At 48.6% G+C, this 27,301-nt stretch overlaps 13 protein-coding genes across 13 annotated transcripts; 4 read left to right on the top strand and 9 right to left on the bottom strand.

Annotated features, from left to right (window-relative positions):
* The first annotated feature begins 732 nt into the window (after positions 1 to 732).
* EURHEDRAFT_510820 (sulfotransferase family protein) lies at positions 733 to 1,857 on the top strand. The gene is made up of 2 exons (XM_040785956.1): positions 733 to 1,021; positions 1,082 to 1,857. Exons 1-2 carry the CDS (start codon positions 830 to 832, stop codon positions 1,775 to 1,777), a joined length of 888 nt encoding a protein of 295 aa, XP_040634041.1. The 5' UTR covers positions 733 to 829; the 3' UTR covers positions 1,778 to 1,857.
* Positions 1,858 to 2,139: 282 nt separating this feature from the next.
* Positions 2,140 to 3,273, bottom strand: EURHEDRAFT_489237 (uncharacterized protein). The gene is made up of 2 exons (XM_040785616.1): positions 2,881 to 3,273; positions 2,140 to 2,805 (listed from the first exon to the last, which is right to left on the bottom strand). Exons 1-2 carry the CDS (start codon positions 3,165 to 3,167, stop codon positions 2,271 to 2,273), a joined length of 822 nt encoding a protein of 273 aa, XP_040634040.1. The 5' UTR covers positions 3,168 to 3,273; the 3' UTR covers positions 2,140 to 2,270.
* Positions 3,274 to 3,807: 534 nt separating this feature from the next.
* EURHEDRAFT_467413 (cytochrome P450) lies at positions 3,808 to 5,493 on the top strand (the record flags this gene model as incomplete). The annotated part of the gene is made up of 3 exons (XM_040785178.1): positions 3,808 to 4,391; positions 4,455 to 4,842; positions 4,900 to 5,493. 3 exons carry the CDS (start codon positions 3,808 to 3,810, stop codon positions 5,491 to 5,493), a joined length of 1,566 nt encoding a protein of 521 aa, XP_040634039.1.
* A 1,502-nt stretch (positions 5,494 to 6,995) lies between these two features.
* EURHEDRAFT_467384 (MFS transporter) lies at positions 6,996 to 8,873 on the bottom strand (the record flags this gene model as incomplete). The annotated part of the gene is made up of 5 exons (XM_040785176.1): positions 6,996 to 7,313; positions 7,409 to 7,570; positions 7,621 to 7,745; positions 7,809 to 8,574; positions 8,700 to 8,873. The coding sequence occupies 5 exons, from the start codon at positions 8,871 to 8,873 to the stop codon at positions 6,996 to 6,998; spliced, it is 1,545 nt and encodes a 514-aa protein (XP_040634038.1).
* Positions 8,874 to 9,332: 459 nt separating this feature from the next.
* EURHEDRAFT_489229 (GTPase-activating protein) lies at positions 9,333 to 13,632 on the bottom strand. Its single transcript, XM_040785615.1, has 3 exons — positions 12,540 to 13,632; positions 12,134 to 12,485; positions 9,333 to 12,086 (listed from the first exon to the last, which is right to left on the bottom strand). Exons 1-3 carry the CDS (start codon positions 13,342 to 13,344, stop codon positions 9,782 to 9,784), a joined length of 3,462 nt encoding a protein of 1,153 aa, XP_040634037.1. The 5' UTR covers positions 13,345 to 13,632; the 3' UTR covers positions 9,333 to 9,781.
* Positions 13,633 to 13,881: 249 nt separating this feature from the next.
* Positions 13,882 to 15,386, bottom strand: EURHEDRAFT_489223 (uncharacterized protein). The gene is made up of 2 exons (XM_040785614.1): positions 14,967 to 15,386; positions 13,882 to 14,908 (listed from the first exon to the last, which is right to left on the bottom strand). Exons 1-2 carry the CDS (start codon positions 15,201 to 15,203, stop codon positions 14,021 to 14,023), a joined length of 1,125 nt encoding a protein of 374 aa, XP_040634036.1. The 5' UTR covers positions 15,204 to 15,386; the 3' UTR covers positions 13,882 to 14,020.
* Positions 15,387 to 15,532: 146 nt separating this feature from the next.
* Positions 15,533 to 18,238, bottom strand: EURHEDRAFT_309459 (uncharacterized protein). The gene has a single exon (XM_040778302.1). The coding sequence runs from the start codon at positions 17,974 to 17,976 to the stop codon at positions 15,718 to 15,720; it is 2,259 nt and encodes a 752-aa protein (XP_040634035.1). The 5' UTR covers positions 17,977 to 18,238; the 3' UTR covers positions 15,533 to 15,717.
* A 398-nt stretch (positions 18,239 to 18,636) lies between these two features.
* EURHEDRAFT_467366 (SDR family oxidoreductase) lies at positions 18,637 to 19,796 on the bottom strand (the record flags this gene model as incomplete). Its single annotated transcript, XM_040785173.1, has 5 exons — positions 18,637 to 18,761; positions 18,822 to 19,172; positions 19,221 to 19,384; positions 19,436 to 19,694; positions 19,745 to 19,796. The coding sequence occupies 5 exons, from the start codon at positions 19,794 to 19,796 to the stop codon at positions 18,637 to 18,639; spliced, it is 951 nt and encodes a 316-aa protein (XP_040634034.1).
* Positions 19,797 to 20,293: 497 nt separating this feature from the next.
* On the top strand, positions 20,294 to 20,918 carry EURHEDRAFT_467376 (uncharacterized protein; the record flags this gene model as incomplete). The annotated part of the gene is made up of 2 exons (XM_040785175.1): positions 20,294 to 20,353; positions 20,415 to 20,918. The coding sequence occupies 2 exons, from the start codon at positions 20,294 to 20,296 to the stop codon at positions 20,916 to 20,918; spliced, it is 564 nt and encodes a 187-aa protein (XP_040634033.1).
* Positions 20,919 to 21,275: 357 nt separating this feature from the next.
* Positions 21,276 to 23,015, top strand: EURHEDRAFT_417495 (cytochrome P450). The gene is made up of 4 exons (XM_040783215.1): positions 21,276 to 21,666; positions 21,718 to 21,918; positions 21,969 to 22,726; positions 22,778 to 23,015. The coding sequence occupies exons 1-4, from the start codon at positions 21,312 to 21,314 to the stop codon at positions 22,973 to 22,975; spliced, it is 1,512 nt and encodes a 503-aa protein (XP_040634032.1). The 5' UTR covers positions 21,276 to 21,311; the 3' UTR covers positions 22,976 to 23,015.
* EURHEDRAFT_527073 (transcription factor domain-containing protein) lies at positions 22,982 to 25,086 on the bottom strand (the record flags this gene model as incomplete). Its single annotated transcript, XM_040787009.1, has 5 exons — positions 25,025 to 25,086; positions 24,921 to 24,975; positions 23,928 to 24,873; positions 23,444 to 23,870; positions 22,982 to 23,394 (listed from the first exon to the last, which is right to left on the bottom strand). Exons 3-5 carry the CDS (start codon positions 24,666 to 24,668, stop codon positions 22,982 to 22,984), a joined length of 1,581 nt encoding a protein of 526 aa, XP_040634031.1. The 5' UTR covers positions 24,669 to 24,873; positions 24,921 to 24,975; positions 25,025 to 25,086.
* Positions 25,087 to 25,650: 564 nt separating this feature from the next.
* EURHEDRAFT_417492 (uncharacterized protein) lies at positions 25,651 to 26,528 on the bottom strand. Its single transcript, XM_040783214.1, has 2 exons — positions 26,055 to 26,528; positions 25,651 to 26,000 (listed from the first exon to the last, which is right to left on the bottom strand). Exons 1-2 carry the CDS (start codon positions 26,210 to 26,212, stop codon positions 25,976 to 25,978), a joined length of 183 nt encoding a protein of 60 aa, XP_040634030.1. The 5' UTR covers positions 26,213 to 26,528; the 3' UTR covers positions 25,651 to 25,975.
* On the bottom strand, positions 26,349 to 27,035 carry EURHEDRAFT_550366 (uncharacterized protein). The gene is made up of 2 exons (XM_040787516.1): positions 26,791 to 27,035; positions 26,349 to 26,745 (listed from the first exon to the last, which is right to left on the bottom strand). The coding sequence occupies exons 1-2, from the start codon at positions 26,884 to 26,886 to the stop codon at positions 26,482 to 26,484; spliced, it is 360 nt and encodes a 119-aa protein (XP_040634029.1). The 5' UTR covers positions 26,887 to 27,035; the 3' UTR covers positions 26,349 to 26,481.
* Positions 27,036 to 27,301: the final 266 nt, after the last annotated feature.

Below are 27,301 nucleotides of genomic sequence, written 5' to 3'. Positions count from 1 at the left end.
TTTTATTTTATTTCTCGAATTTGGTCCAAAAATTTTAAGAAAAAAATAATAAAACAGGAGCAAAGGAAGCGACACAATAAATACTTTGTCAGAGTCATTCCAACACACAAAAAACCCTGATTGGGGATGATCTTCAGGTGCTAAAGGGCGATACGAGAATCCTTCTAACTGCGCCGCATCATAAATCAGCCTCGTTGGTGCTTATTCGGAGGGCACGTTTCACATTATTATGGCTGTTATTGAAACTTCACGCAAAAATAGTACCGGTTGTAAGGCTGGGCATGAAGCTTAGTTGTAGACTATTTTGACTAAGACATCGATCTCTCGGATCTCCGGTTCACCACAACCTCCCCTGGCCTAGTATCGCTGGTAACGCAACATGCGGTATTCCTTTGCTTATCAGCCTTATGAATGGTACCCCGAGCACTATGAATTATGCCCTGGATTCTACCTCGCATCCCAAGGCCCAAGCAATGGGTCCGGACTGTATGGGAGCCAGCTCAACTTCGCCTTCGGGGGCCAGAAGAATGGTTATGAATAGGTATAGCAGTGGTCAGCATTTAGCCTATCGCACTCAACATTCCACTAGGAAGCAAAAATAGCACATAGAGACTCAACTTCCTCTCTCTTGGCCTGCTGTGCCTCGTTCGTGTGCTCGGGGGCCGCTCATTTCAGTTTTCTCGGCATCATGAATCTAGATAGATAAATAGTCCTAAATATCAGCTAAAGGTAAGATTTCTGATGATCATTCAGGTACTTATCGCAGTCTATATCTTTTATTTCCAATTCTTTGCCATTCATTCTCATCTCAGGCATAAATATCGCAACTATGCAGAGTTCACAAATACAGATCAACATGCATCAACCCAATTCATGGGTGTACTCGGACCTAAGGATCAGGTTTCTGACCCTGATCCTCCGGTCTGGCATCAGTATCTCCAGTCCGGATCCCAAGGTCGACGCGCAACTCCATATGTCTTCATCCGGCATGTACCACGAAGGGACAGTCAAAGTCATCGTGGTGAGTCCACCCCATAATTAACGACCTATTCATGATATAACATATGCTGATAATACATAGGCTGGCCTTCCCCGGACCGGCACGATGAGCATGAAGAAAGCCCTTGAGGAGCTTGGCTACAAAAACTGCTTCCACCTCGCCGAACCGCTGTACCAATTCAAAAACCTCCGTCTAAGCGCCGACATCGTCCACACAAAAGACACTACTCTCCGCCGCCGCAAACTCGCCCGTCTCCTCCACGGCCGCGATGCCACCCTTGAAGTTCCCGGCAGCGCCTGTCTCCCCGACCTCCTCGAGATGTACCCCGACGCGAAAGTCATCCTCACGGAGCGCACCTCCGCGCGTGTCTGGCTGCAGTCGTGGCACGGTTTCGGCATCGATCTGCGCTCTGACTGCTTCCGCTGGATTGGGTACTGGATGCCTGGGGTGGTCTCGGCCAACGACCTCTACCGGGGTTGGATGCGGTTGGCGTCTGAGCGGTTTGGGCTGGCTCCCGAGCCATCGGAGGAGCTGTATCATGCGCACAATAACTGGGTAAAGACAATAGTGCGCCCCGAACGACTGTTGGTCTTCAAGTGTCAGGATGGGTGGGGGCCGTTGTGCGAGTTTCTGGGGAGGCAGAGGCCGAATCCATTTCCGCATGGAAACGAGGCCGGACATCTGCGGTTCTATAAACGGATGGCGATGGTCCTAGGGGCTATGTCGTGGTTGGTTGTGTTAGTCATTGCGTTTGTGCTTTCGACAATATGCCGGTAACATTTTCTATCTTTTACTTCTTGATTTGTGGGCGTTCGGGGATTATACCATGTACATAGCAGTTTTCTTGTAAAGACCAGACATTGATTTACTTTTTGACACTTTATAAGCCATACTGAATTGAATCAGTCAAGATGCATAAAATTTTCAAGAGGCACATAAAAAGTAGCATGATTGGAACAATGTAGCATCGATACTGAGTGAAGGCTGAAAATCAGTGGCTTTGCTCTCTGCCTTGTCTAAATTAACTTACCCTGGGGTACTATATATCCCTACAGGCTTTTCGCCGCATATCCAATGTTGGTTCGGCGCTGATTTTATTGCTCTCGGGTCCTAGGTTGTGTAAAAATATATATATATATATATAGAATAACGCAAACACGTTTAACAGCATTTCCAACGAATCTAAGACCAGAACAAATGAGGAACAAAAAGAACCAACACTGAAAGACATGGCAGTGAAGGAAAAATCTCTATATACTTTCTAGAACGTTTAAGCTCGATGACCCTCATCTTCCTCATCAGACAACAAATCATCCTTCCCTGACTCTAACATAATCCTGTTTTTCGCCGTCAACGCCACCCCCGTGGCCGACAGTGCAACCACATACTCCACAACGATCACCATGAAGAAATGCACCCAGATATCCGTATTCTCCTCAGACATGGGATTCAACACGGACTTATTCCCATCAGACATCGTGAAGAGTGACCCTACTGAAAATGCCAACCGGATAGTCATAAACGGCACGCAGAGAAGCGTGCAGATGGTTGCTGCGCGTTCGGTTTGATGACAACATTGCCTCGAGACGTTTAGAAGTGTGAGCACGGCTAGCACAACCATGACGGTGAAGATGCTGATGAAAATGAAGGTGCCCGCACGCATGAGGATGATGTCCCGCGACTGGTTCTGCGCGGACGTGTAGAGATCGCGGCCGCCGTATGCTGTCAAGACTGTTGCAACTATCACGGTTAGTTGGAGGGGGAGGAAAGCCCAAAAGGGGAAGCCTTTGTATAGAGGAGCATTTCTGGTTGATTTTTATTTTGTATCAGCGGTGTCTTTTCATTTTCCCGAAACGACCATTGGGAAGGGGACGACGTACGCTCGAACCAAAAGTCCCACAAGCAAACACATAACCGGGGCCAACCCGATCGTATCTAGCAATGTCGCCGTGGTGAGAAGATTAGATTTTCCCGGGCTCATAGATGCCAGGCCTAATGCGGCGCCGGCGATTCGCAACCCGGAGAGTATGAAAAGAGGTAGGATGATGGGACGCCATGTGTAGGGCTTTTTGAAGCCGTGGGCTAGGAGAATGAAGATGGCGGCCGGGATGAGAGGACAGTAAAATGCCAGTTCGATTAGGAAAATTGCGTCTCGGAGGAGAAACATGTTGAAAATGGACGAAGAGAATATGTTGATTTGCCGTTATGTTATGAGCGTTTGATTGCGAGTGTCTATAGATAAGAGTTTTCGTATGGTGGGCTGTTAGGTGTTAACACGTTGACACGGTAAATTTGCAAACAAGAATTTGCCCCATATCAATGTCACTTCAATGCCTCTACATACCTCGTATATACAAGGCAATGTTGTTGGGGGGCCGATGTTTTGGGGGATGGGGGTGGGGCGATGTTATTTTGGTACTGCCCGGTCGCTCTTCACGGGGCGGTTTTAGGGCACACTTAGTCAGGTACGCCTTGCCATACGCCGTTTATACTTTATTTTTACTTTTATCATTCTGCATCATGTAGGTTCAGCCTTAAACCACTCTCTGCCTTGTGGGGGCAAAGATGTGAATACGAATTCAGCCAGTTCAGAAAAATGCCCATGGAAGCAGGCGTCGTGATATAAAAGCAACAAACAGCCAGGTAGAAAGAATAATTCCATGACAATATCAACATACTTTGCAACGCTATGCTAGAAGTCGACTTCTATTCATCTGTTATTTTCTCTTGCCCACAACAAATTTGCATCTTCTCCTCCAACGACAACACTCTTTCGTGGATCCACCGAACCTCATCAATCAACAAAAATGCTACTACTTCTCATGGTCGCAGTTTTCGCTCTCCTGGTCTATCCCCTTTGGCGCCTGCACAAGCAGCGCAGCCTGTTCAAGAACCTCCCCGGTCCACCGCATCACGCTATCTGGGGACACTTCTTAATTATGCGCGATATGGCCGCCAATCTACCACCTAATACGACACCACACCTACTCACACACTTAATGCGCGAGCGGTATGGTCTGGGCGACTTCTTCTATCTCGATCTGTGGCCGCTCGCGCCGCCGCAGCTTGTCATCCTGCATTCCGATCTCGCGGCGCATGTCACGCAGAAGCTAAACATGCCCAAGGAGTCCGGGATGATCCGTCAATGGACGGGCCATCTGCTGGGCGATAAATCAATTGTCACGACGAATGGACATGATTGGTTGGTTGCCCGGAAATCGTTTTCACCGGGCTTTCAGCCCAGGAAAATTTTGCAGCGCATCCCGGACACTGTAGATGATACGCTGGAGTTTTGCGAGGTGCTCAGGGATCGGGCGAGGACCGGTGAGGTATTTGAGATGGTGGAGGTGTGTGCGAGAATGGTTTTCAATGTCTCAGCTAAGGTTATCTTGTATGTATTTTCTTTCTTTCTTTCTTTCTTCCCCCCCCAAAGGCCGGGCTAACCCCATAACAGGCGAAACAATTGCAGCTCTCAACGAGAGGATGACGAGTTCCTCGACCTCTTCCGGAAGCAGGTCTCTCTCTGTCCTCAGGACTTCTGGTCAAGATACCTATACGACATCAGTCCCCGTCGACACTACCAGAAATGGAAGCATGGAAGAGCCCTCGACCGCTATGTTGGTCGCGTCGTGGACGAGAGAATAGCCAACCCTCCGGGTGTAGATGAGAAGGGCAAGAGCATTCCTTCCCATATCATTGATGACGCCATTGCGTTCAATCGGCAGAAGAATGGGTTGAATAACCAAACAGCGCCTTTGGATGAGGAAACGCGAGAAATGCTCATTACATCAATCAAGACACTCATCTTTGCTGGGCACGATACGTCTGCCAGCACACTCTGTGTAAGTCCTTGTGCTCCTTTACATAAAACAGAAGCAGCTACTAACAGTCAATCCTAGTACACCTACGCAGCCCTTAGCAATCACCCGGACGTCCTACATCGAGTCCGCATGGAACACGACCACGTCTTCGGCAAAGATCCCGCTGCCGCCGCGCACCTCCTCAAACAAGACCCCAACCTCCTCAACAGCATTCCTTACACCCTCGCCGCAATCAAAGAAGCGCTTCGCCTCTGGCCTCCAACAGGTCTCAGTCCCCGCTGCGGCCACCCCAACCAAACAATAACAACACCCGATGGCCAAGCCCACCCCACCCATCCGTTCGTTGTGATGATTAACAACTTCGCCATCATGCATCGTGAGGACCTATTCAAGGACGCGGATCGGTTCTACCCAGAGCGTCATCTGGTCACTGATCCCACGGATCCGTACTTCGTGCCCAGGAATTCGTGGCGGCCGTTCGAGAAGGGAGTGAGGACCTGTTTGGGACAGACGTTGGCGTTGATGCAGCTGAAGATGGCATTGGTCATGACGCTCCGATCATTTGATTTTGAGTTGGCTTATGAGAATGGAAGATACATGTATCAGCTGCTGGATCTTACGGCAAAGCCGTCGGAAGGGTTACCGACTAAGGTTCGGATGAGGGTAAATTGATATTAGGCTTGGAGAATGGTCCGGAGTTGGGAGTATATATGATCTTTTTTGTTCCTTCTTTTCTTTTTGACATGTATTTGTTCATAGTTCACTAGAATAAATAACGAATCCCTATGCAAGCTTATGATTAAAAGTATGATTGGAATAAGATACTCGCGGAGAGAACCTAAAAGACAAGGAATTTCAAACCTGATTCACGCGTATACTTCCAAACAATGATGGTTGAATTGGTTCATGGGGTAATATACCATAATTTTCCAGGCCTCGCAAGTCACAATAAGGTTGTTGAACGCCCGAAAAAAGAAAAAGACTTTAGCAGCCTTCAAATCCAAATTCATATCAGATAAGGTTAGGCCATGAGACAGTGATAAAGTTCCATCTTCTGTGAAAGTCCACTTTTGACCATGAGCCAAATTGAATCAAGATGCTAGTGACCAATCGTTGAATCCATATAGTACTTGGACAAAAGTCTATTTCGTTGATAATATGAAAGTAAGCTGCATAAAGTCCTCTCTGTTGGCATATTTGGCCAGGATAATGATTGGCTTGATTTCAGGGCCTTTGAATTTTTTGTTCATTTAGAGCTTACCACTTTCAAATAAATGACACTTCCACTTCACTGAGCTGATATACCGGCCAGAACTGTCCGATCTCATTCAATGTGGTTCCCCAGTGTCCATAACAAAAGTAAAAATTGCCTCTAGCAACAAAGATTTTTCTAGCAATCAATAAGCTAGGATGAGAAACTTGGGACACGCGATGAGCAGGGATCTCTTTCTCTTCAGTATTGCAATGACTGATGTATCCAATCGGCGACTCGTCTTTGAACTCAATGGCATCAATGCCCCTCCGAGTGTGACTTAAACTAACGGACAACCGATCATGCTGGTCATATGGTGAGCCATGTTTGATGAATTCACACTTTCATGTATCTTTGTACACTGAGTGAAGGAGAAGATTGTCCTGAGTATGATGCTTTGCTTGTGAACAGGCAAGCCAGAAGATGGACCAAGCTTCTGTTCTTAGACCATCTAGGCAGCCAATCTTCTTGAGAAAATTCTATGAAAAGATGTGGAGGGTAACTTAATGGAGATGCAAGTCAAGAAATGAAATTGCTGTTTTATATTGAACTGAAATATAACATAAGCATTCTGTTTAGTACAGATACCAAACCATTTGGGTCCGCGGTAGAATATCTAACTGATTGCGACTCCAAACAGTTCGGCAGATAGTATCTTAAATTGCATTATAACCTTGCAACGTATTGAACTTTGGGAATCATAAATTAATGCCAGTGCTGGGCATAAGCGGGTCAGACTATAGTAGATGCAATGGACACTCACCCTTGGAAATTTGTGACACTGAAAGTGTCATAACCTCTGCCGGTGTTAGAGACCAATCTCAAAGCATAATTGTGCGAGTTTTGATCCATGGATGGTCTTTTGATTCTGAATTAACCTTTTCTTACAACTTCCTGTCTTGGCAAGATGGCTGAGTCCTCTTCACTTTGGCTCTTTCTCCTTCAAAAACTGCTCTTGCTCTAAGCGACTCTGCTTCAGATCAATCCCGACAAACAAAATCCAAAAACTTAACAGGCTTAATCCGAATAGAAAATAGAAGGGTGTGGATGCATTCCCGGAAGGCGTAGTATCAATGATGGCACTGGACACAAGAGGCCCAATGAACGAGGATGTCTTTCCAACAATACTGAAAAGACTGAAGAAAAGGAATTCGTATCCCCGGGGAGTCACCTCCGATATCATAATTTGCGAATAACTATACCACGGGCATATGAAAAGGCCATAGAAAGCTTGATAGACCTAGATAAAAGTGTTAGCGTAATTCCACGATGAAATTCAGCTATCCCTCCGTAGTTGGATATTTTTATGAAAGGAGAAATGAAGAGAATTCTTACCCATACTTCCCACACATGATGAAAGCCAAACTTGTCGGTCCAGATTCCTATCATGCCCCAGCCATCAAGAAGAACGATACCGAGTGCAATCGCGTTGAACATAGTCTTTGTACCAAGTTTATATCGCTGTTGAATGGCCCAGAATAGATAAATGCCAACGGCCTAGCGGCACAGGTTAGAACATAATTCCAAAATCATCGCTCATAACGAACCTGCGCTGCGATCCCCACTATCAAAAGATATGTCAGCTGTAGTGTATTATATGCCACCAAGCTATTCTGCAATGTAGAGATCACAGTGACCGTGGTATTCAATGAATCGCCGAGCAGGAAGTATCCTTGAGTAGGCGATGTTATTAGTTGTGGTGGGAATTGATTCAAGAAAAAGAAAGGTTGCGTACCAACAAGATATAGTAAGCTCTGCTTCAATTTCCACACTTGACTCATTGCGAAATAAAGCTGCGAAAGCCCTGCCATTATAATGTTCCTAGAGCCAGGATCTTGGCCAGGTCGCCGTTTCTCTAGAAAGAACCATGGCAATGAGACAAGCAGCCAGACACCACTTGCAAAGGCTATAAGCACACTTAAGCCCCAGTTGTTTTTGGCTTCACTGGCATCAACATCAATTCCAAACATAATGCCAACTATGACGGCAAGGATTAAAATCTCCGCAACTGACTGAATATAGAAGGCAGTGTTCGCGAGCTGGCTTCTTTTCATTGTATCGGCGTAATCATATTCTTCGCGGGAGAGAGCCCCGTGCGCATAATCACCAGCCTTTTCTCTCATCTCAGCGGTATTACGCGCGAGTGATGGGAATGCAGCAGTCCAGAACGTGAGTGTGGTCTGATAAGCAATAAGCCCGACGATATACAGCCCGGCACCTGTCTGCCATTTGTCCTCTGTGTGCACGCCTAGCCAAGCGAACCCTAGGGCATATGCGATGATGGAGAGAACGAGCAAAATATTTGGACGCCAGTTCCCAATATCCGCAAAGCTTCCTATCGCCAGGAATACCAAAATTTGGATGGCAAAGGAAATGCCGTTGCATAGGAGGACTATGCTTTCCACTGAGCGGAATTTCCCCGCAAAGGCAAGGCCACCAGTGTCTCCGGCCGCTTGATTAAGAAGGTTTTGGAAGGCTGTAGGAGCAAAATCTATAAATGTCTAGTTAGATAAATAGTAAAAACAAGGTTGTTGTTAGAAAGTGCAAAATATCAGGCCTACTGAACAGAGACAATCCGTTGTTTCCAATGTAATAACTGTCTCAACGATAAGTCAGAGCCTTCAACAAGGAAGCAGGCAACGCACGCGTAATATGCCCGTATTTCCCATTTAGTAGCGAGGTATTTATCATTTTGTTGGCCCAGTGTAGCATCTTTGGTATCCTCGCTCAAGGTGAATTGCCCCTCCATCGAAGATGGTGCATGTTCGGGGTTTTCTGTAGGGGCTAAATGATTACCCATCATAATTAACAGTAAAATTTTGTCCTTGAAAGTATGTAGAAAGAAAGAACTTTTTGGATCGCGGGCATCAAATTGCTATTGAAATTGCGAGAATTTATTCAACGCCGTAGTAAGCGTGTCTACGGTTAAATCGATTGGCAAATATTAGCCTTTTCCCTTATCAAATGGGGGAGGCAAGGAAAGATAAGAGATTAGTTAGCTTTTTTTTTTATTTTTTAATGATTTTGAGGAAAGAAACCTTGTGCATTGGTGGTATTCTGAGGGATCTGGCTGCTCTGAATGTGAGGGTCATTCTGTGAATTTGAACCGCTCTGCAGCTATTGCAAGCATTCTTCATATCGCTCAGCCCATTCTGTTGTTTAATTATACTGCAGGCAGAATAACAATTTGGATTCCGATTCTGATTTGATTCCGGATCAAATCTACTATCGTCGTTGTACATTATCATGAAACCCGAGTGCGTGGATATATACAAATATTTGTACTGACAGGGCAGGAGATATATACATGAGACAGGACGTACAATGCTACCGGATACCAGGCGAAAAACTATGCTAACTTCGAAACTCTCGACGATCATGGCATTGCGTTATGTATGGTATACCACCGAAGCTCGAGCTAGTAATCGAAGGGACTACTACTGACCAACGCCAGAAATTAAAGATCCTCGGGAAATAATACATAGATTTCTGCTCTGGCCAGAGCATAACGCAGTAAGACACGAAGAAAAGGAAAAGAAAAGTAATCTAAACGACAGAATGGCTAGACAAGACAACAACAAAGTCAATGATAGCGCTGGTATTGACAACATTGAAAAAAAAAAAAAAAGAAAATGAGAGATATAGATATAGAGTGTGATATGTATGAGTGGGAGCAATAAGCGAGAAAAAGAGAGAAAAGGGTGGCCATCACGACTCAAATTCAACAACCTTACTAACAACAGTCCCATGCTCAGTAGAAGGCGACTCACTTCTCTGTGGACTTCCACCGTTACTACCTTGTGCATGACCATCTGCCTTGCTCTCCTGCTCCTCCTGCTTATCATGACTATCCAACAAACTCGCCTCATCTCTCCCGCGCACACTAACAACCTCCGCCCCCTCCAGCAAATCCCGATCTGCCTCGCGTACACTCCGTCGCTCCGGATCTGCACCGTACGCACCAGCGCCCCAGCTAGAAATTCCGCCCACGATAGCGGGTGAGGGAGTAGCTTCTCCACGGTGAGGATGATGTTCGTCTTCTTCATCTTCCTCGTCGTCCTCGTCTTCGCGATGGACAGCGCTGCGCTCGAGATCGCGCTGCGCTTCGTCCATGCGTTTCTTGACCTCTGCGGCCATGCGGATGCCGTCGGAGACGATATTGTCCAGGACACCGCGGAGACCCTTGCCCGGCGGGACGATGCCGCCTGAAGCGCCGGCGACGGAGACGTTGTTGGAGGCGGAGAACTGGGGCTTGGGGATGTTGAGGTTGGAGAAAGTGGTTAGGTTTGAGGAGAGGGAGGAGGAGGCAATGGACGCGGGGTGGGAGGGGTGGTCGAAAAGATGGAAGGAGGTGGGGAAGAAGGAATCAAAGAATTGCTCGAGGAGTTCGTCGGCGAGGATGACCATGCGGAAGGTGGGAAGAGTGATGTGTAGGGGGTTGTTGGGGTCGAGGGCGAGGTTTGCGGATTCAGAGGCCGCGCGGTTGTGAGCTTCTTGCTCATCTTGTTCGGGGTCTGGGGCGCCCGTTGCTGAATCGGGGTTGGGATTTTCGTCAACTTCGATTAGGTCTTCTTCGTCTTCGCCGATGCTGAATGAACCCAGTTTATCGGCTGCTTCGTCCGCCTTCTCGTTTGTCTCCTTTTCAGCAGCTGCCTTTGCGTTCTCAGGATGACTAGGGTCGGCATATTCGAAGCAGCGACGAATGAAAGCGCTGACACTACCCAGAAACCGCTCCTCAGTAGATAACTTGTCATTATCGATTTGTTCCCCATCATGACCTCCATTCAATTCTTCCAGGGGCTGACTAGGTGCAACCGTGCCTTCAAAGCCCCTCCGCGAGAGGAAGAGCAAGGTTTCCGAGATTCTAAGAATACCCTCTCGGTCAACGGTACCATTTCCTGTGTCGTCATAGAGGTTGAAGAAGTAATTGATGTTGTTCATGATATCACGGGGACCCTTGAGGCGAGCCAATCCATTGACCACGTTCTGCAAGCTCAAGCCTTCTGATGGGTCAGTCGCCCATTTACGGTATAGACGCTGCATGAACTCGTGGTCTGCTGGTTCGGGCTTGTTCAGAGAAGACGAGGATCTGTTGAAACCCCTGAATCCCATGTAATTCGGCTCAGCCGTTGAGTCCTTCCTGGACGGACCAGATGAGTCAGACACTGCCCATCTGCATGTGGCGGCAAGGAAGTCTTGGAAGGCGGCATAGTCCATATGTGTAGGACTTGGTCCAAGGCCAACTCGTCCGACTTCTCTGTCGACAGGAGGTCCAAGAACCGAAGTCCGCTCAATCTTCTTCTTTTCTTGGCGCTTTTTCTCTTCATCAATGACTCTTTGTCTTTGTTGATGGTTGTAGAGCACCTCGTAGAAGCGATCGTAGATGACACCCAAGTCGTCCATACTGAGACGCTTGCTCTCAGGCCCTAGGTTTCGGATAGAAGTGCGCTTGGCGAAGCTTTCGATGTTTTCAAGAACAGCATTCTTATGCTTCTCACGTAGCTCCGTGACCGTGCTGTGTGTTATGCCAGAGAACTCTTTGAAGGCAACCACCATCAACTCCTGGAAGCGGGTGATCGCTCTCAGCTTGGGATTCTCAGATCGTGGATGGGCTGATTCGTCCAGACGGGAGAAGTAAGACTTCAGAACTGAGATGAAAGAGCCGTCATCCTGGACGTCCAAAAGTTCTTCACCATTGATCCGAAGGATGGCCAATCCGATCTGGAATAGCACTTTCGGACCTTCTAGGAAGAACACATCGAGCACACGGAAAGCGAAAACAAGAGGCATAGAGTTGATGTAGAGGGAAAGGAACCAAGGCAAGGACACGACGGAGAGCTGGACGTCCGATTTCCCAAGGTGATCCCACAGGATTGGCATTGTCTTCTCAACCAGGGACTCGAACACCTTCTGGTCAAGTAATGTACCGTACATAGTCGTGGAGTAGTAACCTGGTACGAGGCGATCACAAAGAACAGATAGCAGGAAAAAGGCTTGCGCTTCAGACATATAACTGTGGAAATAAGCGACAATTCAATCAACAACGGTCAAGCCACTCACATTAACAGAGCTGCCACGACAATATTCATAGCCTGGCAATACCCAATCTCTGCATTGGTCCAACTGTAGGCTGTAAGGACTCGCCGGAGGCGTCCAATACCTTCCTCACTCTGAAAGCCAGGGTACTCGGGTAAGCTTCGATTCAAATCCTTCTCGATTTCGTCGATTGCCAGTGACTCTTGTCCCGAGAACTTGGCAAGAGTCTCCTGGTATAATTTCGGTGACCTCATCCGCAAATAGACAGAACCGGAAGTCAACTCCCAGATCTCTCCCCGCAACCGATTGGGAAGACCAACTCTAATCAACTTGTGAAAGGTTGGCTGTCGAATAAGAGTCACATTTCGGCCGTTTTCTAAAGCACAACATGTTAATACACATCGTCAGACAAAAGTGGGGGAAACCGTACCTCTAAAATATTCACCCCATAGCCTCATCTTACTTCGGTCCCGGAGCTTGCGAGCATCACCGGGATAGCGGAATATCATCCCCAGCCCAGCATCAGGCGGTTGACGCACATCGGCAGGGTTGTTTTCATCCTGCGTCTTGTTCTTGGCACCAGACAGCAAGTATTCTGAGTAGCAATCATTTACCACCACGCGCAAGCTCTCAATATCCTTCATGCACTCCCGCAGCCCCCTTTTCAGACCATCGCAGAATCGTTCACAGGCCTGCCTGCTTCCTACCAGCTCGATGGTGAATCGCTGCGGGACGAAGTTCGGTTCTTGCGTCTTGCCCAGTGCACCGTTCCACGTGGTCAAGGCAAGAGAGAAGACGTGGCTGAGACTGTTCAGTCGCTCGACCCGACGAACACAACATAGCGGCAGTGTGAATCCATTCCCAAACGGCCCCGTACCATGTGTTTGTCCGGCCCAGTTTGTCGAAGCATTGAGGGCAGCAGAAGGTGCAAAGCTCGTGGGCTGTGTGGAAAAGCAAAGGAATCGCTCGCTGATATGGAGTCGGCCGACGTAGCGGTTTCCGGCCCGGTCGAAGTCGCGCGAACGGTCTCGGTTTGCGGTGCCATGAGGTATCGGAAGGATTAGCTCTGCGGTAATCTCCTGCATTGGGTTCTGGGAGTCTGGGAGACGGAATTGCTGGCGGAAAAGAGAGGCCTTGGACGGATTGCGATCCGTCGAGGTGAGAACGGGAAGGCTGAAGTTGGCCGGATCAATCAGGGATTGGGCCTTGGTAACGAATGACGACCACTGCATCATGACGTTGGTTGGGCAAGAAACAGTAAAAAAGGAGATTATAGGGGAGAGAAAAAGGACAGGCAGATAACGGGCGGCTGTCAACAGCCTCTGGTGTCGGTCTGATCGGACGAATAAAGAGGGAGAGGAATGGAGGTTCGGCGGAGGTGTCTCGAATTAGAAGCTTAGACGGCACTCAAACCCGTAAGCAGGAATGCCCATATGTGAGGAAAAAAACAATAGACAGTCATCGTAGAAGCACGCGCAGCAACTTAACAAGCAAACTGGGGGCTGCGATGCGCCTTGGGCCTGATGTCGAGAGTGACGCCGATGGAGGGGAATGCGTGGAGTTCACGTTCCTGATTGCACGTGATCTGTCCACTTTATATGGAACGACTCGACAGGTTTCTAGGGTCATATCTCGTCTATATTAAATAATCATGGTAGCAAGAAGGATATGAATATTGATTTACTGTATCTATTCAGCCTAATTATAGGCTAATAAAATTTGTTGACGGTAAGAGAATCCTAAGGACAGACAGAAAAGACACAAAACACCCAAGAAAGCCCAAATTTCAATACCAAAAGCACCGAGAAAGAAAAAAAAAAAGGTCATAAAGTGATGTTCAAGGACTATCGCACAGCACAGTCCGTGTTTGTACATATAAACATAATGTTAATCCGCCTTAGCGATTGTCATTCATTGCTTTTCATCCGAAACGATCACTCCTTCGTCAACGTAAGGAGGGGGAATCTCGTCAGACTCCTCCATCAAGCCCTGCTTCTCAGACGCGGTTCCTCGCTCCAGGTTGGCAGTGGTTTGCTTGTCGCCCGAGCGACGGTAACGCAGCCAGAAGAAGATAACGACCTGGCCAAACAGCATACCAAGAGCACTCGCGAGAAGACCAGCCAGAACACCGAGGACGGCGGGAACAACAATGAAACGGAAGATACGAGACATAGTGTGGTGCAAGCCACCGTGGTGGAAGTGGTGCATGTGCGGCGGGGGCGGCGGAGGGAAGTGGTCACCGGCGTGCGAGGGGCCACCTTCAGCCCAGGCACCATCACCGTGGTGGTGGTGAGGGCCATGGTGCATAGGGCGAGGGAACGGAGGACGACCGTGGCAGCCCTTGGGTCCAGCCAGTCTAGACTTCATACCCAGCATACGGGTTTTGGCGGCAGCAAACAAGTCGTGCATACGGTTGAACAGAAGCTTTCTCAAGCAGCTGGGTTTACCGCGGCACTGCTTCCAGGACACGCGGTTGGGAGCGGTCTCCTCCACCTCGGTCTTGGCCATGTAGATGCTGCCCTCACGGTCGTGGATCAGGGAAATCGCAACGGTATCAAGGGGAACGGGGTGACTGTCGAGGTCTAGGACGGTGAAACGGATCTCTAACAGTTCGACCTCCTCCTCGGGAGGGGTGGGCAAAGGCATCACCTCGAGGGCGTAGCCCAGAGGGATCGGGTCGGATTCTTCGCCATCGGATTCGCGACGCTGAACGGCATTGATAGTGACGGGTGGTGGTGGCGGGAAGACCTGATGATCGTTGGCCAGGAGCAATCCGTCATCGACCGAGAAATTCAAGGACTGCGATCTGCATGTCAGCATACCTTCTGCATAGCGAAGGGGGGTCAGTGCAACGTACGAGAGACGTCTTGAAACCGTCAGACCAGCTTACTTGGCCGTCCTCGTCGACTTCGCGGAACGGACATTCGGTGCAAGAAAGTTCAATCAGTTGCTGCTGTGTCGATTGCGCCTCTAGAGGGCTCAGCGCCGAAATGCCATCGTCAGAAGCGATTCCCTGAGTCTCCGGGACAACAAGCACGGCGCTAGAAGGCAAAGTCAGGGCGGTAGCCCCTAATAAGAAAGAACGAAGGAACATGGTCGATAGTAAGCAGATGAAGCAAGGGAGAAAGGAAGAAGAAGAAAAATAGAAGAATAGAAGAGTATAAGAGATTTAAAAGATGGACATAGGGTGAGATAAGAAAAAAGAAAGAGAGTGGCAGATGAGATGAGATGGTTGGGATGGAGGCAGTTCCGAAGATAGAAGAGAGGAGAGGAGTGGTTGACGAATGCCACTAGTAGTTTATTGGCTGCGGCGCGTCGCGGCGGAGTGGGTGACGCAACGGCCTGCGTGGCGCTAGTCTGTTTGTGGTTTAGTTACATCCTCAGGCATATATATCAGGTGACGCGGTTGAAACTTGTTCCGCCAGTGTTTCAATACTGAGATAGGTGATATAGAGTACAACAACAACACAATAATGGAAAGAAGAAGAATAAGAATACCCAGTCTATTCTATACTTAATACCCTACTTGACGTTTTTAGCATGCTCACGATCTATCAAGTGGCTTAGTCGCCGGTTCTAAAAATGCATCCGGACACTAACCTATAAGGCTAGCCTGCCACGCGGTCATTCAAAATTTTCACCACTTGAAAGTTCCATACCTGCACCCAGTCATGCTCATTGCTGTGGCCTCTAAGCAACTCAATAGGAACACAGCGTGGGGTCTTGTTAGCTGCTGTCCACTGCCACTCGTCATCACTCCACCACACATACACCAGCCTTACCATCAAAACTCCGAGAACGCAGCTCCACAGGAGTACATATCGCACTAGGTGTTTAAGATGTCCCTCGGCTTTTCGGACGGACGTGGTCATGGTTACTTCCGACTGGTGCTGCGCCGTATCATCCTGCTGGCTTGGAGATGTGTCCATGGCCCCATGGATCTGATCCCTCGAGCTTGTCTTGATATATTCAACATCGGTTGGAAGATTGAACTGCTTTTTGAGGGTTACCTCGAGGCGTATCAGCCTGTTTATCATACCACCCAATAGTATCGTCAGCATGTAAAGCAGGTAAAGTAGAGGGTGCAGGGTGCTGATAAGCCGCTCTCGATCCTCTTCATTGAAACCCCGGTCGGGGGTTCGAGGGATGTCTTCCGTCTGAGTCCCTTGTTCAAACGTTTCTCGCTTCTGATATGCGCTATGATCAAATTGTGGCGCATACTGGGCTGTGTCTTCGTCTGCCCAAAACCGTCTCGAGGTCGACGGAATCCCAAAGGGCTGTCTCGGATGATTGACTAGAGCTTCCTCGTGCTTGTGTATGCTGTTTGCGAGTAGTCTGCTTGTGTGGTTGCTCTCTACGTCTTCATAGTACTCATCTTCACTCTCTGGCTTGTTTCCATCTGAAGTTGGTGCTTCATCGTGTACCACTTCGATAGCGGACTTACCATTCAAATCCATGTCCACGCCGGGGCTTAGTTCAACAAAATCACCGTCGTCGTTATTGTCTGAAGTGCCTATCCACCCATCTTCTGAATCAGACATGCTTCCATCAAAGTTTGTACTTCGTGCGCGACCAGGGGAACGGGACTTGTTCGGGTTTAACCAAGAATCAGCATGGTCGCCCCGTTGAGAAACATCAGTCTTATCGGAAATTCCCTCGTCTCGGATGAAATAAAAACCTTCTGTTTCACTCTCCAGTTCATCTTCGAGTTCTGCATCCAGCCGCGTAGATTGCGGCTGATTATCATTTCTGCTGGGAGACCTGCTGTCATTGCCATTAAAGCCAGAGTCGAACTGCGTATAATTGGCCTCATATCGGACCTGCTGAAGCGAATGGTTCGACCTGAAGAGCTGTTCTTTTTGCTGTAAGTATGCATTCTCGCAATTCTCCAACGCACTGGCCATCTCCCCCAGTTGACCCTGGGACGACTCGTACTTTTTCTTATACTCATATTTGTCACTGTTAGCCTTCGCCAGAACTTTCTGAAAGTCATCAACCATTGCTCGCATCTCTTTCTCCATCTCCCCATTACGCTGCCGCATACATTTCGATTTCTCATTGCAGGACTTGAGCTGCGTGCGCAAATTCTCGTTTTCTTCCACATCGCTCGCACGCTGCTCCCCTGCCGCTTTGAGGTCTTCCTCCATGTCTGACTTGTGGCGTTGAAGATCCATGATATGAGCTTTGAAGTCCTTTACGTTTTCTTGCTCCTGCGCTAGTGCGTGCTCAAGATGCTCAATTTCCCCGGTCATCCGGTCGGTATCTTCCGCAAACCGTCCCTGAGCCAATTTGAGGTCACATTCGAGCTTCGCAATCATCCCAGTCTTCTCTTCATTCGCTTCTTTTTCTTCACTCAGTTCCTGGCTGAGATGATTCACCCTATCCTGAAGAGGATTGTAGCCACCATCCTTGACACCATACATGCTACCTGACAGATTCTTGTTCAAAGAGCCAACTTCTGTCGTCGTCAATTTCTCCTTCAACTCATTCATCTGCTCATTTAACCGGTTAGTATCCTTTACTAGCTCACCCTTGCTCCACTCAAGCTTTACCAATTTGCCATCCTTCTTCTCGTTTTCGTCATTAGCTCTTGCAAGCTCTTTCCGGAGGCGGTTCACTTCACTCTGTAATTTGCTGTCGCCGTTGCCGTGCATCCCTGCGAGATCCTCAGGCTCAGACTCCTCATCCGACACGGTGCAATCCTCGTCGACGTAGTTGTCGATGCCCGACATGTCTTCTATGTCCACTACCTCGTCACCATCCGAGTCATCATCTGCCTCGATGATATGCGTGTCGTCTTCCATGAAGCCGGGGATGTTGTGGCGCGAGAAATCGTCGTTGTTGGACATGGATCTGGACATGGACATTGTGAAATTATTTTAGGTTTGTTTTCAGTAAGTATAAGTATAAGTGTAGTATATAAATTCGTAATGATCTTGTATTGTGTACCAAGATGGTTGATGATGGTTACAGAAAAATGAACTGGGACAGCATCTTTTTATTCTCTCCTGTGCAGACAACGTGATGCTCGTCTCGTAGTTGTCTTAGCTTTCCTACGGAATCATCCTTAAAATTGATTTCTTTCAACATAGGCGAACAATGGATCTATATAATGGTTCATAAGCAACGGGACATTCGTCTCGTAGTTATCTTGAGTTTGCTACAGACTTATCCTTTGAGGGTAAGCGAGCAATGGCTATACATTAGATATCAAAGGGGCGTGCCCTGGGGACTCGAAGACAAGGCTTTGTTGGTTGTCTTGGGGATCCCTTTGAAGATATATCCAATAAAAGAGAATGAGTGTACAATGCATTGTTTTGCCAAAAACATGTGTCATTGTGCAATTTTTGTTCGAGGGCTGTTCACAATGATATTCGGGATAAATAACGGGAGAATCTGTTCATATCTTTGAAAGTCCTACCCTACCTCGAGACAACAAAGAAGCCCATTTATTATCGAATGCATACACACATACAAACACAAAAACAAAAACAAAACGCCTCTGAACCATCAGCATATAGTCACCCTTACAATTTCGACTCCTTTGCCCCCTTCACATTCGGAACTGCATCCCCGGAAAGTAGGAAATCAGGATACTCGAGCTTTCCGAACGAGCCACCGCCAGCGGACATACGCCAGGCCGCGCCGTCGACTGAATATCGTTAGTTCTGTTCTCTTGCAATCGTTTGTTTGACCATGGGTGGATGCATACCAACTAACACCTGTCCACTAACATAGCTCCCGGTATCCGCGAAGACGTACACAGTTGCATCCGCAATATCGCGGACAGACCCGATTCTTCCCAGCGGCTGGGACTTGATGTACGCTTTCTTCGCGTCAGAGGGGAGAAGACGATCCATTCCCTCAGTCGCAGCAATCGGTCCAGGTGCAATGATATTAGAAGTAACACCCAAGGGACCAAATTCAATAGCAACGCTGTGCGACAAAGCATCGATTCCTGCCTTGGCCACGGAAACATGCGTCTGGAAGGGCATAGTTCTGTAGTGGATAGTCGCGCTGACGAAGATGATTCGGCCGCCTGTGCCGGCGGGGGATGGCTTGACTGTTGCTTGTTAATATGGCATTAAGTTGATTGGGGGTGGTGACATACGAGTGTTCGAGTCGACCCTGTGCTTCTTGGCAGATTCGACCAGATACGGGAGCGTAGCTTTGAGGGTATTGTAAGACCCCAAGATATCGATATCAATTACAGACTTGAAAGCATTGGCAGAAAGCTGGTTAATCGAAGCAAGGAAGTTGCCCGCGGCACCGGCACTGAACACATGTTAGTATCAACAACCCCCCTAATTCATGGAGCGCACGCACATCACAAAATCAATCCCCCCAAACGCCTCCACACACCGCGCAACAGCATCATTCAAGCTCTCGAGTTTCCGCACATCCACAGCCCCAATACCGATCACCTTCGCACCGGGCCGAACAGTGGCGATGTCCTTGGCAACACGTTCTGTCTTCTCCACGTTTCGTCCGACAATGCATGCATCTGCACCTAGGTGGACGAGAGCGCGCACCTGGGCGCTGCAGATTGTTCCTGCGCCGCCGGTGCAGAAGACGACCTTGTTTGCTTGTATCGGTTAGTTTAATTATGGTTTCAGAATGGGATGGGACGAATACCGAAGAGGCCGTCCTTCCAGGTGTCGCTGATATAGTCAAGTTTGGAGGACATTTTGCAGTACGAATGAATTATTATACTATAGAGAATGGATTGAAGGAGGGAATATGGAGTTATCTGTCTGGAGTCGAGTCCCCTGGTGACGCCTTCTCCACTGCCAAAGGGGGAAAAAGCCGCGGCTGTCGGTACGACCTTGTACATGCATCCGTAATTTATGCACAGATCAGTAATCACATTATGCATGCGTGTAAGCCTTATGACTCAGGCATGAAAATCCCACGATCATACCCAAAAACATCTTCATATTGAGCTTGGCTGGTGTCTGTATAGATCTAGAACGATCATATTTGCTACCCAATATATACCGCAACCCAATTGTTTGCTTGGAATCGGGCGTCTTCCATTGGCCGGATAATCAACTAATTCCGACGTCACTTCCGGCTGTCCCATTTTTTCCCTTCTACTCCGTTCTCTGTACAGTTGACTCTACATTGTCCAACCGTCCATACCTGTATTCAAAGAGCTTCGGCGTGGCAAGCCAGTTCACCATCATGCCGTGTCCCATCACCGTCTCCAAGTTCGTGGGAACGGTTTCCCTAGGCCTGTTGACTGTGAGCCCCTCCGTCCATCCATCCATCCTAAACCCAATTCGTCCATACTAACAACTGACAGGGCCTTTCCTACACAACCACAACCGTAACCATTCCCTCTCTAAAACTCCTCCCCACTTCTACCTCTGCGGCGCGCTCCCTCACCGAAGCCAAACGCCTCTCCCGCAAGCACTCCTTCCGTCTCACCAACGTCGCCAACACGACCCTGCTCCTGGCCTATCTCGTCTCCCCGCGCCACCGCAAACACCCCTACCTCGTGTGGATGTGTCTGGCCTCGGCTCTGGGCTCGTACGGCATCGACTACTGGTTTAACAGACAGTCCGGGGTTCAGAACTGGGTGGTTAGTATTTGGCAGGAGAGTTACTGTGCGTCTCTGCTTGGAAAGGGTGTGCCAGGGAAGAAGGAGGAGGATATTGTTGTTGTGGAGGCAGAAGAGGGTGGTGTTAATGGAGAGAGGGTACAGGAGGAGATGGAGGAGGAGAGAGTTGCCCATTTGGTGAGAGGAGTGTTTTCGGGGGCTGCGTTGGCGATGGGGATTGTTGGGCTTTGGGGCGATAGGAAGTGATCTTTATTCTGGGTTGGAAGTTTGAGGATGGCTATTGTTATGGTTATGTTTTGTTTGCTGAGCTCTTCACTCGATGTATCAGTGTTATTCTCGGCTCTATGCCAGTAATGAGTTATGTACGCAGGTTCGCTTTCCGTTAAAATGCTTCAATGAACTTCTCGGAAATATCTCTCTAAATGTAATCCTTTATATCATTGTCGTAGGGCAATTGCTCTGTATAACAGCAGGAAATAAAGTGTGGAGGTGGGGGTGGAGGCGGAGATCTATACCTCCACACTTGTCCATGGGCATAGCATTGAGCCAGCGAGTGACGGGTATATAAACCATCTCACCTCTCATTCTCTGACCATCAACAATCATCCTTATCCCATCCAATTCCACTCAAGCCACACAATGCATACTTTCCTCCTCCTGCCACCCCTCCTCTACCTTCTCCACATCCTCTATAAATCCCTAACCTCCCCCCTCCTAACCCTCCCCGGCCCATTCTGGACTCGCTTCACGAAGCTCTGGTACTTCAACCGCGTGCGCTCCGCTCACTTCGAAACCGACAACATCAACTTACACCAGAGATACGGCCCCATCGTGCGCATTTCACCAGACCATTACAGCATCGCCGATCCAGCAGCCGTGAAGACCATATACGGAACGGGGAGTAAGTTCACTAAGTCTGCTTGGTACGAGGGATGGAAACATCCGAGTCCGGAGAGGTGGACTTTGTTTCCGGATAGGGACGTGAGACGGCATGGTAAGCTTTCCTGTCTTGAATTGGACTGGTTGGGTGGGCTGAATGACGAAGCTGAAACGCGTAAACGATTCTCGAGCTTATACTCGATGAGTTCGTTGGTACATTACGAGGCGTTTGTGGATGACTGTGCGGATATATTTTCACGACGGCTTGAGGAACATGCGGATAAGAGGCAGGAGTTGAATATGGGGCATTGGTTCCAGTGTTATGCGTTTGATGTTATTTCGAGTATTACGTTCGGTGGACGGTTTGGTATCTTTCCCCTCTTCTACTTCCCCTATTATAAGTAGCTAACAGCGCAGGCTTCCTAAGCGAAGGCAAAGACATCGAGGGCGCCATGGCCGCCCTCCAGAAACTAATGATGTACAGCACTCTCGTCGGCATATACCCACAATGGCATCCTCGGCTTTTCGGCCCGCTAAGCCGCTTCAGCTGGTCTGGGGCCGGTGGACGGGCGTATATCATGCAATATGTACAGGGGAAGATCGCGCGGCATAACGATTTGAAAGCAGACCCCGAAGCTGGTCTCAGAATGCAAACGAAGACGCAGGATTTCCTTGAAAAAATGGTTCTGGCGAGGGACAAGGATCCACAAAAGGTCACTGATTATCATTTGTTTATGATGGGCCAGTCGAATGTTATCGCGGGGTCGGATACAACAGCGATTAGTCTTAGTGCGATATTGTACCATTGTCTTCGGAGACCAGGTGTACTGGACAAATTACGCAAGGAAATCGACTCGTTTACCGAGCAGGGACGCTGCAGCGAGAAAGCCACTTTCAAGGAAAGCCAGGAGATGCCGTACTTCCAAGCAGTCGTGAAAGAAGCCCTCCGCATGCACAGTGCAACTGGTCTGCCATTGTGGAGAGAAGTTCCTGCTGGTGGTGCGGAAATTAGTGGAAGATTCTTCCCTGCTGGAATGGTCGTTGGGATTAACACTTGGGTTGCGCATTATAATGAGGATATTTTCCCTGATGCGAAGACTTTTAGGCCTGATAGATGGATTGAGGCGGAGAATTATCCAGAGAGATTGAAGGTTATGAATGACATGTATATGCCTGTGAGTGTCCGCCCTTAAAAGGAACTAAAATAGCGGAAGCTAACGAGACAGTTCGGCCTTGGATCACGAACATGTCTGGGGAAACACATTTCCATCCTTGAGATGTCGAAATTAATTCCTCGTCTGGTTCGGGACTTTGATTTCGAGCTCGTCAATCCGGAACGAGAATGGGAGACGGAGAACTTCTGGTTCGTGAAACCCGTGAATTTCGATGTTAGGGTGAAGCGTCGCAATAGTATTAAACAATGAAATGTATTATATACCATTCGATGGAAACCACATACAAACCCCCAAGCTCATCCTCCTATACTCCTCAATCAACCCATTAACATCCTCCATGTCCGTATGATCATACCTCTCCCCTGCCCTTCCCCCCATGTCCTCGTTCCCATGTACCCCCAACCGCAACTCTCCCCACTCCGCCTCCCCCAAATCCCCTGAAGCCAGCCTCATGACCAATATCCGTGCCAACTGCCAAAACTCCGGCGCATACCTCGCAAACCCAATCTGTTTCCACAATGTATCTGGTCGATGCGGGATATGCGAATCTTCTGGTATTCGCTTGTTCCATGTGAGGCGCCAGCTTTCAAGACCGGTTTGGAGCGGTGTTAAAGGCGAGGGGATTGTTATGAGGGAGTTTTGGAGGTGAAAGGTTAGGGAGTGGAGGCCTACGTATCGTTAATAATAGAGCTTATGGGTGGAAGAGAGGAGGTTTACATTGAACGGTGGTGAAGAGGTTTAGCGTTCCCATTCGTGAGAAGCCTGGGGCTGGTTCTAGGGTTTCTGATGCCTGGGCTTCAGTCTGGGGTTGAGGTTGACACATCCTCCGCACAACAGAAGCCACCGATAACCTCTCGCGCCAGAAGACGCTACCTGACCATTTTTCAAGTTCAGATAAACACTCCTCAGCAGACTCAGCCTGGAAACAGGCCTCCGGGCAAGCCATGTCCATTCGGAGCTCGGAGACGACCATGCGCGGGGGAGAATTGTGGAAGATTGTTAGGGCGGCGTCGAAGAGGAAGACGTATATCAAGGTTCTGACCATCTCCTCTTCAGCTGCGAACTGTCTCCACCATTCGTCGGATGCGCGTGCTGGGAGGGTTCGGGGGTGCGTTGCCGTTGATAATCCGATTTCTCTTGCGAGCTGCATAATTAGTACAGGTTTGCAGGGTAGAGTAGGTGTAGCTGGCTGTTGTCATACCGAAACCATCATAGCATGTCTATACCGTCTCACCCTCCCCTGCGCCTCAACTGAGCCCTCGCGCTTCTGTAACGAGCACACCAAATACGCCGTTTGAATACACTCCAATCTCTTCTTCCATTTCCCATAGCTGGGTTTAGGTGCTTGCTCTGCATCAGTAAACCACTCCTGTCGGAACGTGATTACCTCCACTAGATCCATCCATTTCCTCGCTCGTTTTCCATCCTCTTCGTCTGGAGACATACATGCACCGATGATCACCATAACGGCTAGTAATGCTGGCGAGGCATTCGCGGGGTCGAAGAATGGATTATGCACGAAAGGACAGGTTGGGTACCATAGGGCCCAGAAAAATATCAGAAAACGACGAATGCTAGTAGGGGAGAAGAATTCTGTGGCTGCGCGGTGCGTTTCTGATGTCCAGGAGGGAATAGATGCCGTGACGATTGTGGATGGGTCGGTTGTCACTGTAGATTTTAGATGGTTGATTATCTCGGCAGATTTGGAGAGGAGGCCATCGTCTTGACCACAGTCCTCATTGATTATGCTCGTTAGTGTGTTGTAGTATTGTGATATCATATCTTGTTTCCGTCGTAAAGTCTCCCGATCAAGAAACGTCGCCATGCCTCGTGCCGAGGTGAAATATGCGAGATACTCCAGTCGTTCTGCGAGAGTAATATCTGGTTCGAGGGATGGTGGATATAACCAGTCCAACGCAGTAAAATCAAGCCCCGACGGCATACTTGCGAGAAATTCATTTCCCGGTGTTTGGATAGGTTGGTTGATCAAGCCGGATATGTCTGGAGACAAACCATCGGGGTGGCCATTTGCGTCTGGCTGAGTAACATGACAGATTCGTTTTTGTGGTCTATTGTCGTTTTCGAGGGTATCGTCGGGGCTGGTGAAGAGGGTTTTACAGGTTCTTTCGTGTCGTTTGAGAGCATCGCTGTATCCGTTATAACCCGGTCCGGTCTGTAGGTGGGATGTGCATACCTTCGTTTAAATGAGCGTTTGCAGCCATCGCATTCATACGGTCTTTGATCTTTATCTGCGTGGCGTTAACCCAATGAATTCGAAGCGTGAGGTGCAATCCATACGCGACGCGGAATGCCGCCGGAGGTGATCTGGCCGACTAAACTGCGCGAGACAGACATCGCACTGTAATGTATTCGCCGCCATTTCAATGTTCTTGTATAAGATTAGATGGTGTTACGGGGTGAAGTCGCGTTTCGGATGTGGATTTCCCCACGACGCCGAGATAACCTCGGAAGACGATTAGAGAAAAGAACCATGGTTATGTATCGCAGCCAACAGCATGATGAATTGTTTTTGCTTTTGTTATTGGCGATCTTTTTTTGCGGAGGACTCTCCACATCATGTCGGATTTACATATCCTAGGGACTGTCAGATGTAGGTTGCGTGTCGGATATACTGGATTAGGTAGGGATGAAAATATAGAGGCCCTCTACTCCCGTGCCCTGGCTGGGGGCAATTTAACGCTGCAGGGTTTGGCTACGTTTCTCTAGGAGTAGTTTTGAGTGATGTTGTGCTATGTGACCACGCGTGTGCTATCAACTACTTCGTACTCTTAGGTGATGGCGAATTACTAGAAGCGGTATGGCGTTCCTATTTGGGATTAGTGTTCCATTGCCGCCTGGCACCGCCGTGCGTGCTCTATAAAGATGCACTCCATCGCTGCTTCAAATTCAACCCAATTCCTGCTGTCTTCCTTTCACTTTGTTCTGGTGCTGCCCGCATGATTCTGGTGAGGCATTTTTGCTATTGATCCTCCGTCTGTTCCCCTCATTGCGCCGCCTCTTATTCGTCATAATAATCGTGTTGGAGCTGCTGCCAGTGGTGCGGTCTCCCGACCAGTATGCTTCACTCACTCATGCTCGAGGACCTTATCAACGATGAGTGATGATTGAGATGCCATGATGCCTTAAAAATTGGATGGTCGTCCTTTGTTCTTAGACTCTGTAGTCCTCTTCCTCGGTTTCTTCTGAAATGGGTTCCGTCGGAGGTTCAGGGGAAACCGGAGGAGTCGATCATCCGACTGCACGAGGCCTATATGTAGAAGACCCAATTAAAACAAACGATTGATATACTCTATCTAATGTATCCTAGAGTACACGGGTGCTTGAGTGCTTGATGAGTGCTTGATGAGTGCTTGATGAGTGCTTGTTGAGTGCTTGTCTATCTATATGTGGCGAACGCTGGCCATATATCGGAGGTTCGCTAGTCGGACTAACGTTATCCTTTTGATCCGACCTTACAGATCTCATCATCTTCCTTGCTGATTGTTTAGCAGGGCAATTCCCTGCTGTTGCTGGGTATGAGCCGCCACAAGTGTCACACTTTGCTGGAATGTGTTGGCAGACAGTTCCTGGTTTGGTAGGGCAGTTTAATACCCAGCAGGCATGTTCAGTGCCTTCATAGGGCCCCGCGTATATAAAACAGCATGGTGGCCGGTTCCCACAGGCGTTGAAGCTGCGATGACCTAGCTGGCAGCACCAAGGGCAGACTGTGTCCACTCGTGTTTCCCAGTACTGTTCTATCCTTTACCTGGATCCTCAAATCGAATACCATTGATGAGGAGCCTCCGGACCTCCTCTAGTGACCCAACTGTAATAACGATAGTAGAACTCTTCTGGTTGCTGTTATGCAATTCCTTTGAAATCCAGAGCCATGTTGGATTCCTCTTCAGCTGGTATCCAGTGCCCAGTTCTATCTCCTTGCGAGCCAGAGCCAGGCCACAGATAAGGTAACGTCTGATTGGGACCCCATGGACCTTAACACGATACCATTGTTCTAGTAGCTCAACAGATACCACTTCTAGGTCTACCTATCGAGCCGTAGTGACCAATGTCTCTTTATAGTCGGATAGTAGCATAGAGCCCAGGGTGTCTTTCTCCAGGAGAATCGTGACCGCTCTGGTGTTGGTATATCCTGCATCCATCACCTAGATGAACGCTTGGAAGCCTTCATTTGCTAATGCTCGGTTGGTAGCCAGAATGACGTCTCTTTCTCTGATCTTGGGGCAGCCTTGTCTCCCTCACGGCGAAATAGTAGTCTCCGTGCCTCCTTGGGGTTGTCCTTGGCTGGCTTAGGCTTGATTGGATCAGGCTGGCTACCTACAGCAACTGCTTGAATTTCTCGGTTCTTCTGCTTTTTAGTGACCTCCTGCCATTCCTGTTTGTCGGAAATGTGGCTTAGTCAGGGTTGAAAGTACGTATCAAGCGTATATGGTTGAGGTCTCTGATTCTTGCAAAAGTGTGCTATCTAGGATCCTATATACGACCGTAAATACCTTATAGAGTATACTAAGCGATTGTGCGGTTTCAAAAGCAGTAATAGCAGAGTAAATACGCTGC

Source organism: Aspergillus ruber (genome assembly GCF_000600275.1).
Source record: "Aspergillus ruber CBS 135680 unplaced genomic scaffold scaffold00051, whole genome shotgun sequence".
NCBI classification, from domain to species: Eukaryota; Fungi; Ascomycota; class Eurotiomycetes; order Eurotiales; family Aspergillaceae; genus Aspergillus; species Aspergillus ruber.
This window is presented reverse-complemented; position numbering and strand designations above follow the sequence as displayed.